Source organism: Opisthocomus hoazin, chromosome 1, assembly GCF_030867145.1.
Source record: "Opisthocomus hoazin isolate bOpiHoa1 chromosome 1, bOpiHoa1.hap1, whole genome shotgun sequence".
Classification (NCBI taxonomy): domain Eukaryota; kingdom Metazoa; phylum Chordata; class Aves; order Opisthocomiformes; family Opisthocomidae; genus Opisthocomus; species Opisthocomus hoazin.
The window spans coordinates 77,383,699-77,395,950 of record NC_134414.1 but is presented as its reverse complement, the minus strand read 5'-3'; the positions used below and the strand labels follow the sequence as shown (position 1 = coordinate 77,395,950).

Here is a 12,252-nt window from a genome sequence, read left to right as displayed (position 1 = left end):
CCCTACACACAGCGTGGTTTGGTTACGGTGCCCCAGTCAGAGACTGGTTGTGCTGGCAACGCACATCGGAGACCAAGAGCAGAACAGCTGGATGCTCCACGAGGCAACGGCCATTTCTTAAATCTTCACACAAACACAGGGAGAACTTGTCTCTGTGTCATTAGACATTGATGACTTCACTTTAGTCCTGCTGGATCTGAAACGTATCTTTGCTACTGCAATAAATATTTGCCCGACACATTTCCATAATTAAATCCTATTTTCAGTTCCTCGGTGACAGTTCAGTGCCAGTCCCTGCCATGACGGAGCTCTTTCTCTCTCCTCCTCTTCGGTACTCTTCTGTCATGACAATAAATACTGAATCTGCCAGCCAGGTAACTTACAGGTGTTCGTGTCCTGCATGAAGGGAGAGCAGAGGATGCCAGCACTGGTACCGGTTGCACGTGAGCAGAGCCCCCTTCCCTGGAGAGCTCAGTGGCAGGCAGAAGGCACTCGTATTCAGAAGCAACACTACCACAGCCACTACTGCACAGGTTATATTTTTTTTTCCCCGAGAGAAGAATCAGACTATATATATCTCCGCAACAATCCTTCATACTAAAGAAAACATTTCTAATTAAAAACACAGTGGAAGTAAAGTTCACAAGGTCACTGTGAAAGCAAAGAAACAAGACCTTCTGCTGTCTATAAACTGACGTCTGTGCATAGACCAATTCACTACCCATCACTACAACCACAGAAAGCGCCTGCTTCATCCCCGGGTCAAGCGAAATGCACCTGCCCCCTTTCCTTTAATGATAAGCCAACGCCTACCACGAAACTGCCTTCTTTCAATGATTAAAGAGGTACGAGGCAAGCGCCAGTAATAACGTTACATTTTTTTCCTTCTGTAATCTAATCCTTGCCCTGTAGAAACTGCTGATGAGTGCTCACTTCCCCTTCAAGTTTACACAGAAACAATCCGTATCACGTTGCTTGGAAAAGGGACTGGTGCCCCGGTGCTTATTGGCATGGTGATACGAGGAACGAGAAATATCCCTGACGCAAAAGTGATCCACAGCCTTGTCTCAGGGTCAAGCAGCCTTTGATGCACAGTTAACTGCTTTTGAAGGCTAACGATGCGCGAGTGATAAAGCAAATGAACTTTTCAGTGATGCCAAATACAGGAGAACCTACAGCACTGAGTAGAGAACACGATGTCTAACTGAAGAGAGATTTATGGGAGCTAATTCTGGTACGCTAGATTTATAGCAGGAAAATGGGAGAAGAGGCAGAAATTCTAGAAGACCTTGTGCGTGTCAACCTGGAGTAACAATTTACTTCAGCCAAAGGACGTAACGTGTCGTCCACTGCGCGCTTCTAGCTGATCTTTACATTGCTTTCGTACTTATACGTATAGAAAGCCAGTCACGTGTGATTTTACGCAAATAAAATATAATTAAACTAGCTCTAGAAAAAAATGTATCTTTTTTAACTAGCGTGAAAGTATGCCAATATGCTTATACTGGTATTAAATATGTGTACATTTTTTTCGGGTAATCGTATGGCAAAACCGGCAGGACGAAGCCTCCACAACTAAAATAAATCCCACGGCGCTCTGAAATCTTTTTTAATCGCGGAGACTCCCCTAGCGTGACGTCAGATCTGCCCGCGGCCATTAAAACCCAATCCACGGCAAACGGAGCCCTCCCGGCCCGGCACCGGGCCCCCCCTCCCCGCTGCCCCCGGCTCCGCCTCGGCCCGCCGCCCGCCACCGTGCGGGGCCGCGCTCGCCCCTCAGCGCCGCCCCGGCGGGACGAGGCGGGCGGAGGAGCCCCGGCAGGCTGAGGCGAGGGGGCGGCGGGGAGCCCCGCGGACGGGCGCCCGGCGCTGCCGCCCCCCCGCGCTGGCAGGAGGGAGCCCGACGCGCCGGGCCTGCGGGGAGGCTGCCCCCCGCGGCGTCCATCTTCGGGCAGCCGCCGCCGCTCCCCGGCAGGTCTCCTCGCCTCCCGCCCGGCGGGGCCGCCGGTCCGACGGGGAGCGGCAGAGCCTGACGGAGACGGCTCCGTGAGGGGCTCCGCGCCGCCTTCACTCACCTGGGGCCCGTGCGAGGAGCGAGGCGGCAGCCCTCGGCCGCGGCCCGGGGCAGCGGCAGCCCCCGGGCGGCAGGAGAGCGGTGCCCGCGGCTGGCAGCGCCCGGGAGGCGGCGGGGAGTGAGGCAGGCGGCACCGGCCCAACCGAGCGCGCCGCTGACCTGCAGCCACCTGCCCGCCGCCCTGCCTCACCCCTCCCCGCCCGGCAGCCGCCCGCGGCGCAGGGCCCGCCCGCAGCCGCGGGGCCGAAGGCGAGGCCGGCCGGTAGCGCTGCCCGGGGGGCCGGCGGGCGGGGTGCGGCCCTGAGGCGAGCGGCACGGCAGCCCGCGCAGCCCCGGCAGACCCCGGCCGGGTCCCGGAGTGCGGGGGGCTGAGGAGAAGGGAGCAGACCGGCGGCTGTAGCAGAGCTGCTCCACCTCTAGAGCCTTCTGCCTTGGCTCCTCTTTCCCCTTCCCCTACCCTTAGTGGCTGAAGGAAGCGACTGGCCCCCTCCAGGCTTTTTTTGAAGCGAGCTGAGGTGTTGGAGCTGGCGGGGTAGCACGTAGCGTCAGTCAGTGGGTGCACCAGCTAAAAACAGAGCAGACGCAAATTAAAAATCAGTCACAATCCCAACAGTGGTATCAGAGTGAAAGGCTCTAGCTTGCAGCCGTGCATAGTTGTATGTTTGGATATTCAAGTGGTGTATGTGAAGCTTAAGTTTCCAGGCAAGAGGGGAGAAAGGAAGACTGGAGGAACTGTCTAGAAGAAAAGACAAAAAATAACATGAATGGTGTAGTTTCCCACTTCGGCATCCACCTGTTTCAATAAATAGCTCTCCAACTTGTGAGTTCTAGTTTCAGCACGAGCACATTTCTGTCTCTACAGAGTCTCCCTGGTGTGAAGTCAGCGGGTCCGAGGACAGCAGTTTTGCAAAGGAAACACCGGTGTCGCCTGGAAGAACGAACACCACACTGCGTTGCCCCGCAGTCCAAGGTAAAAGTGTTAGAATGAGCAAGATGCTGTGGAGCTTGATTGTTTCTTACGGCAGTGGTAAGGGTAGCAGAAATAAAAAGGGCAAATGGTGCACGCTTACTCATTCTTAAGATAAGAAATCACTTCAACATTACTTCTAGAGCAGCCACTGTGGGTCAAAAACGAAATTCAATTGTAGGTTTTGTTCCTGTAAATAGCATTGTTTTTAAAATGTGTGTGCTATTCTGGCAACAGTAATTTTATACAATATTGCCACGCGCAGGAAGGACGTACCCTTGTGTAAAGCAAATCTGAGAAGCACATTGTTCACCTGCTAGGTTGCCCTGCAGCTCTGACAACAAAGAAGTTTTCTGCTTTGTGTACTCTATATAATTGCTTGGGTGTAGGCTGCAGTCAGGATAAAAATTGTTTGTTCTCCCACCTCAGGAGATAAAAACAGTGAAAATACAATGTAGATGAGAAGCACAAGCCAGGAAACTTTAAGCTTGGACTTTTGCATCTGCTGAAATAAATGATTACACTGCTTCATGGATTTTAGTAAAAGTCAAATGTGGGACAGGCTAGATAAAAATCAAATTGCAATATATTAGAGTCAGGTCAAAAAATCCACTGGATGAAAACATCATTTCAGGCTGTGTCTACATGATGTTTTAATTATAAGAAAACTTTGTTTTTTCAAAACTTATTTCATGACAAGGATCAGATTTTTTTTTATTAATAAGGATATATGTTTTGACATAGTCAGTCTAAATCAAGTCACATCAAAATTTTGTCCATCCTATCAAGCTATTTTTCTTCTGTGTGGAAAGTGTCCACAATGTAAAACCAACTGAAAATATCTGAACACGTGGAAAAATAACTCTATGTTAATACCACAAGACTATGCATGATTCATTCATCTTCCCTTCACATACTCCCTCTGCTGGAAATTAATATGAAGGTTCAGTGGATCAGAGGAAAGATCACTAAGAGTGCAAGATACATTAAAAAACTCTCTTGCTTCTTTTATTAAAAGATCACACTTCTTTACAGGCACTCCAGTCTGTATCAGTAAAACAACTTGTATTCCTTGTTGAAAGGCTGCTCACGCTGAAATCACTAAGACGTGGAAAGAAGACCTAATGCAGATTAACTAGTTAAATATTCCACATATACTAACTTTATACGCATTCCATTTATCATGTAAGATCTGCTAAAACCAACATCTGATGAATTAAATATACAAAAGCAAGCGAGTACCAGAGCTGCTAAAGTGTATCCAATGCCGATAGCCATGTGGCACCCTCATGCTCCACAGCCTACACTGATACTGACAGGATTAGTTGCTCTCAGAAGAAAGCAGGGGGATAAAATGAAAAACTCAGCTGCAGTACCAAAGAGTACCCCACGCCACAAGCATTTTTCCTGGTCAAAGACTAAAACCACTTGCTTTAACACTGACAGCAGAATCTTAACTCTGATTACATATTGCTAAAGTTCAAGCTTTATTCGTGACTGAAAGGGAAAAAAATAAACCTGGTTTTCGCTAAGTGGAAACAGCAGGATGAATCACACAGATACACCGTTCCAAATGCTGCCGAAAGGTTGCTTGCATACATCGTACAAAAAGCAGTGAAATACTTCTACCCAGCAACACACAATGAATTCTTCTTCCGTGGTGGGACTATACCGGTAATGGAGATACTGTTCTGTATGCAGAGTAGCTCGTGTTTCTTCTAGTATGAAGAAAAAGAGATGAAGGAGGGAAGATACCAGAGGCACTGAATTCTTTCTCCTGCAAACCCTGTAAACCAGCTATGGTCAAGTAAAACACCTTCTACGTATTAATGGTGACAGTTTCCATTGCCATAGGTAAGCCAACTCAGCTGGAAACAGCTCCATAACCTGTGACTAGAAATTAGAAAAATATTGCTGCAGAAGAGCATGAATAATTTTTAAAATACTATAGGATTCTTTGTTATGCAAAACAGATAGTTTTAGATCATCAAAGAGTAGCTGAGAACAAATTTACCATGCTCTTATTTCATATAAAACCACAAAAAAATGAATAAAAATCAAGTACAGCATCGTTCACAGTTGCAAGTAAGTGTCACAAATGCAAACAAATAGTAAATAGATTTTTGGTGCATGTTTCTTTCTAACCAAAATAGCGTAATAAAGCAACACCAAAAAAATCACTCTACCATGAGTAACCCACATTATGAGGAAATAGATACTATACAAAATACCTTTCAGTACCTTTCAGTTAGGGCATATTCAATAGTACTTCCTGGTTTTTGAAAAAAATTAGGTGTGTTACAGATTAGAGAGTCTGTGACCAAAAGTAAAGAACTGTAAATACACTGTTTGAGCACATTATCTATCTTTACTTAAGGATGAAGCAAAGTTTCATACGCAGCAATGGTCTGAAGGTTTTTAGAGTATACTGTTGGAGCAGTGCATACAATTCCCCAACAACAAACACTGTTCAAGTCCTCTTGGGCTATTACTACAGACATTGCCAACAGGCAGCTTTTTTGTTAAACTGACATGTATTATTTGCAGACTTCAGCAAATTCAATTACTTCTTTCATTTTTTTCTTTCTTTCAGTTTCTTGACTTTGTGTTAGGTCAGATGTAGGGGAGTTGCCACTACAGTGATACTGCTCTCTGAATATACTCACTTGAATAATTTATTTTTTTTTTAACCGTCAATAATTACTTAGCAGTTAGTTGCTGTCAGAAGTCACTTGAAGTCTGTATCCCATCACCACTGACAAAAGTTCCTTTGGCCCCATCCATGACCTGATGATCCCTTTGCAATTTGCCTGCAGAAAAACAAGGTTCTCATTTTCATAAAGTTTCTAAAAAAAGCTAACCCTAACCGTAACCTATTACTTTATCAGAGTACTCTGCAAAAAGGAAGTTTACTAAATCTTGACATTGATAATCTGGATAGTCCCTTAATCCTCCCTACTTAAGAGAAGAATTTTAAAGTCCAAAGAACTTAAGAATCTTGCGCTTTTTGTTTGTAGGGGGGCACCTCGTTACTGACTTCTTTATGATCTTCTATAGAAAAGCTATCATTATTGCAACCAAGGAATTGCGTCTTAGGACACAGGCGTCTGCACAGTATATCTGCTCCCAAAAAGAACTCAGTTTTATCTATTTTATGTTTATCTAATATCTCCTTCTCATCTTCTGAATTACAGGGTATTAGTTTTATAGACCAACATCACATTTCTCAAACTTTTTTGTGATCGTCTTCTAAAAAAATCAATATGGCAATATGATTGCAAATCAGAAGAACACTTCCTCATCTTCTGGGATGATGAGATGATCATCTTCTCTCATCTGGGAAGAGTGTACAATATGCCTTTTAATAACTGCATAGTATGGAAACAGTTAATATTATTATGCCTGATCCTACAGACTTTATTACTTGCAGGTAGTCCCATTAACACTGGTGATTGCTGAAATTACTTCTGTGGCTGTCTCCCAGATAAAGAATGAAGAATCAGAACCTATAAATTAAAATCAAATCACCTGTACTGAAAAATAGTGTTGCTCTTATGGAAGATAATCTTAGAATTTACATTACAGGTATATATTTGTACTTTACTTTTTTTTTTCTTCTACATTATTCATCAAAATACTTTCACTGGCTTTTTAAAGCTACATGTTCCTAAAAAGCAATAGAAAATCATACCTACAGCTCATATCAACAGGTTTTAAAAGACAGTTAGGAGCATTCGTATGGGTTCTGCTGTCTTTAATCATTACTCAAGTATGAACGTTAATGTTTAGTAGTCAGGTTATCACAAACCAAATTCATATGAAGGAACATACGTGTAATATCTTTTTTAAAATGATTCTATGAAGATAGCAAGAAGGATGAATCTATTAAAAAAATTGATAATTTAACTGAATTAAGCAGGAATTACTTCTCTATTTCCAAATACAGAGGTGTAGATTTCCCAGATGATTTACAGAAGACAATTTTACATTTTCTCTTGCGTTTAAAGTGTGAGAATATAGAATATAGACAAATGTTATGACAAAAAGTGCAGAAATTCTGAGCAAGTTTAAGCGCAATAACTATCACCAAACAGTAGTCACTCATATTAAAAACCTCCAATTAGTAACTTTGTGCAGTTTTAATAAAATTCTTAGAAGTTACACACACCTCCACAAAAAAATGCAAATCTTCACAGATGGATATCAAAACACTGGTATCTGCTGGCATTACTATCTTATTTATCCAAATTAATCAGTCAGATGGTTTTGAAGGGGAGAAAACCCCCAAACTCTTCCTATCTTGAGATGGCACAGCATTCTTTCAAGCATAATACTCACATGGTTCAGCAAAAATACATCCAAATCATAACACCTGAATATAGACACTTTTTCCCCCAATAAAGTTTCATAGTGTTATTTTCTTTCCTTTTTTCTTAGTTACATCAATAACCTTTTAAAATTATGCACACTTTTAAAATAAAAGCACACTGTCAGTAAAGTCGATGGAACTTGCAGGGGTTTTTTCTGTTTACATCTCACGCAATAATACAGGAGCTGGGAAAAGGGTGAGAGGAAGCCATCTAGACTGATTTCTTCCCACTGAACAACAATAAGAGTGATGAAAAACCTGTGCAAGCATTTGTGAAATAGATCTAATGACATTTAGCATTCAGCAGGGAAAAATGATAATTAAATAAGCATTAAACTTGAACTCTTAACTCTCCAGGTGGTGTGCAGAGCCTTCACATGCCATTGTGAATATCACATTATAAGTCCTTGAAACAAGAATTCCTAAAAAGAAAAAGAAATCTAATTTGTTTCATGTTCAGTGAATACAGAAATACATTCTGATGTTTCCATGTGCAAAATTTTAAGGTTTGGATTCTGAAAGCACTATGAACAGGCCTCCCAGTCAATCCAGATTATTTTAAGGGTTAAGATTTTACTGTACAAAAGTGCTATAATGCTCTTTAAAGTGAAAGGCAAGCTTTGGACTCCTATCACTTAAAATCAGACAGAAAAGGTCTTTCCCACTAGGTCTGCAAGACAAACTACAAGGCATATCCTTTTCACTTTACTGAAACAAGGAGTCTGGTGCAATAAAGACAAAGATGGAAGAATAAGTTACTGCCCAATTTACTTCTGATATCACATTCTCAGTAAAGTAAAATGGTGACTGCCTGGCTCATCTGCCATCACAGCCTGTCTGCTAAAATAGCACCACAACACTGGAGAGGAGGGAGGGTGTTAATGGTGATTCCAGCACTGCTATTTCATCATACTTCATGTACTGCAGAGTCAGACATCAGCTGTGGAAGAAGCCTCTCTACCCATGACTAGCTGTTTCTACAATATCTTTTTCAAGCCATGGTAATGTCTCCAAGCCATTGAAAATGAAATTTCACCTCCTGGAGGACTGTTTCTAGTAGCATTCTGCTTTAAATCCAACAGGAACTTACACCTAGCTCATGTTTCATCAATTCCCCATATATCTATTTTAAAAGTCTTATTTCTGTGATTCTGCTGATGATGACACCCCAATTTTTTGCATTAATATTCTTGCTTTTACTCTCAGGCCATATGTTACATTGTTTTTTCCTTGTTCTGGTCTCAGTGAATTTTTCTGAATCTTTCTAGAGTTAGCTGGGAGGGAAATGATTTCATCATTCATAAATATTTCAGACATTTCTACTCTTCCATCTTTTTCGTGATACAGACTCTGTTCTTGACATAAAATTTATCAAGAACTTCAGTATTGTGGACATTGCAGCAGTCACCTAGAATTAGATACATCAAGTGTAAATCACTTATACAAAGCAGACGGATCCAGATTCAGATCTCTGCTCTGTCTCTGGAGAGCCTTATCGAACAGGCTACTTTATTCATCACTGTATCACTACACTGCACAAACCTGATAAATTGTCTCCAGTTAAGCTTTTAAAACACAGCACAGATTGCCAAAGTTTCAGTTTTTAGTGCAGGTTTTCTTAATGAAAGCAATCCCAAACCATTCAGTATAAATAAATAAATAAATAAATAAATAATTATAAAAAAAAGTATTACAAAGAGCTGGATGAGGAAAAAAGTTATGAATTATATTAGGATCTTGAGCACTCAAAAATGGAAAATAATTAAGCAGAAAAAACCCTGAGTTCATTTGCATGCAAAAGCTACATTGATTTTTTTGAGAAAGATTTAGCTTAAACCAGATGAAGATTTTAAGCAAACAAAGTACTTATACCTGGCTTATATATTTCATTTTCAGTCCATCATAAACTTGTTGTTCCTTAGGAATGTGCAAAAGCAGATCATGACACATAAGGCCAGCCAGGAAAAAAAAAGGCAAACAAAAAACCCCCACAAAACCCAAAAAGCAAACAAGAAAGGAGTTGAATTCATAATCTAGTTTGTAGAAGATTAGTCTTGATTTGGTATTTAGCCAGAAGTTTACTAATTAGAAAGGAATTCTATCACCCTCATTAGGGAGTGAATACAAATAGAAGAAGCACCATAATTGTTAGTATCAGTGTGGTGACTACATGGATTGATCCCTCTTCTTTATATGGTATCAAAAATAGAAAAAAATGTTATGGTAATTAAAAGTAAATTAAACCATTCCAAATGATACAATGCTTATTTCAACAAATTTAAGAGCTATGCTGTACTCAGACTAAGGAGGAGTAGACATGGTTCGATCAGAGGAATGAAGACTCCCTGTACTCGCTCTCAAGGACTGGCAATAGCCACCAAAAAAAAAAAAAATCACAGCTGTGTGTTGCTACTCGGGGCACCAGAACCAGCTCACTGGCCTGAAGAAACCTGTCTCGTATTCTTAGGACCTGTGTACTCAGAGGAACCTTTGATAACAAAGATTAATCAAGTGCCAAAGGTAATAATCTCGGTCAACAAAGTATTAACAAGTATTTTGGAAGTATATAACCATCTCAAAAACAGAAATTATTTCCTGCAAGTCATAGATTGAGACTTCCCCCCCCCTCAACTGGCAATTTCTTTTTAATGCATGCTGCCATCAATCTACCAAAAAAGTGTGATGCAACAAGCGTGCAGCTACCAAGTATGAAACTAAGCTGAGACTGGAACTGACAGGGGAGTAGCTGCATATTGTGGAGGCTCCTTTTAACTGATTATTAAAAGGAAAGCTGGGCTTGCTCCTCCTCAGGGTTACAAGTATTTGAAGACTTTTAGAATGCATTTATGTTTCTTGTAAAAAATGCACATATATAGAGTAAAATCTATTCTGAAAACTCCTAGAAGAAGAAAAGCTAGATCGTTAAGAGCTTTTGTGTAGGAAAGATGAAAATACTTACATCTACACCTGCACAAAATGGTGCAAGTCAAGTAGAGATTTTCTGTAGCATTATTTCTATTACTGTTTTAAGAATTAATGACTATAGCATCCCGGTGCAAGTAGTTGCTATTACCCATACAGTTTTGATACAGCTCAATAAAACAAAATAAAAGGAGTATAATCAAAACATCGTAGTCCTGAATCTTCTTGTAACTTTTCTGTAGCAATGTAATTCCATGGAATTCAGTCAATATTTCAACAAGAAATATCAGAGTTCGTCCTTTGACAATTTTTTTTTCCCCTCACTGTTTGGAACTCAAATATTGTTGAACCACTTACCCTTCCAGGGACGAGTCCAGAGACCAATCAGGTGATTGATGATGGGAACATGCAGGTGATGATGTTTTTAACGCAGAGCTTGACTGATACGAGATTGTACGATTCTGGTGTTGAAGCTCCTGTACAGCACGTTCCCTAAATAAACATTATTTTACAGTGAGACTAAACACTTTCAAAAAGTATCAGACTATCTCATAGTCATATGAGATAGTCTGATACTTTCATATCATAATTTTTTTTCTATTTAAGACTGTCAGCTTTTTTATTTTATTTTAGAGGATGTAGTGTTCATCATATACTTCTCTGAAAGACACATTAGTAACTCTCTCTGTATTACTCCCTGAATCAGATTTAGTTCTACATATCCATTGTCTCTATTTTCCCTAAAAGACAGAAGCTAGCCACGGTTGCTGCAGGTTAAACTCTAAAAATTGTAAAATCTCCAGGGAGGAAGAGCTTAATTTTAAGGTTATTCACAAGTCTGCAACATAATGACAATCACTAAAATCAGCAATGATATTAATGTAAGAACAGTGTTGCCTGAGGTATTCTTGTGCTGTTTGAGTTGCCAAGGCCAGTGGACTAGAGTCTACCTGAAGTGCTCTGAAACTGATGGATATTTAAGGGATGCTGGACTCCTCAGTGGGAAGGTTGTAAAACGGTATTCTCGTCATTTTGACTGCACGGGCTTGGGCCTGGATGCTGGATCAATCCCTAACTCCTGCACCTCAGCCTAGGGGGAGGAAGTACATGGGATTGGATAATACACTGAAAAGTTTTGGAGGTATATACTCATGGGGGATCCTCGTTTCAGGCTACCAATTGTTTACATGAGGAGAATCTAGTTTCCCAGTCCAACCTAGACTACTAGGAAGGGTGGCTCAACAACCCCTGAGTTTCAGTGGATAACTCCAGTAAAACCTGCACAATGGTTCATTACAAATGAATGGGTGTGTTGTGAGGACGCCACTGACCCAGGCTGGAAAAAAAGGACTCCAGGCTGCCCAAAACCTTGCAAATAAAGCTATAAAAAGGACTGCCCATACAGTGTTGAACTGAAACCGACCCCAGTGTGACTTAGCCGTTACCACAGACCTATCGAGCAGACCCCTGAAGCAGATCACCAAAACCTGCAGGAGAGGGATCAGATCCAGCACCCACTCACGGATCTGAATCTACAGTCAAGAAAAGGGCTCAGTCTAGCAGCAGGAGCCCAGTGAGATGGTAACAGTCTTCCACCTAGCTACCAACATCCCACAACCTTGTTCCTGGGGCACATATGCGCTGTAAAGACTACAGAACCAGACTTACCTACATTGACTGCTAGTCTTACTAGCATTATTGCTTTTAGGGGCTTTACTATGCACATGCTGTGCTGTCTTTAATGGTCAAGATGGTGCTGGCAATGGTGGGAAGTCAGCGTGCAGCTGCTTGTACCTCTCACACATGACATTGCCCTGTAGAATCCCAAGTTTGGGTATGAATGTAGCAAAACAATGACCAATGGGGAAAAGTAATTATGGGCAAGTTTTTTATTTGGGAGGAGACTGGGGAAAAGGGAGG

At 41.6% G+C, this 12,252-nt stretch overlaps 1 protein-coding gene across 2 annotated transcripts in view; it reads right to left on the bottom strand.

Annotated features, from left to right (window-relative positions):
* Nucleotides 1-4,069: 4,069 nt before the first annotated feature.
* The window catches only part of TSGA10 (testis specific 10), a 31,176-nt gene continuing 22,993 nt past the window's right edge, over nt 4,070-12,252 (bottom strand). For both annotated transcript variants that reach the window (XM_075426905.1, XM_075426913.1), the window contains 2 exons: nt 10,690-10,824; nt 4,070-7,832 (listed from right to left, as the gene is read on the bottom strand). In XM_075426905.1, coding sequence (XP_075283020.1) covers nt 7,808-7,832; nt 10,690-10,824 — 160 coding nt within the window. In that variant the 3' untranslated portion in view covers nt 4,070-7,807. The remainder of the gene's footprint in view (nt 7,833-10,689; nt 10,825-12,252) is intronic.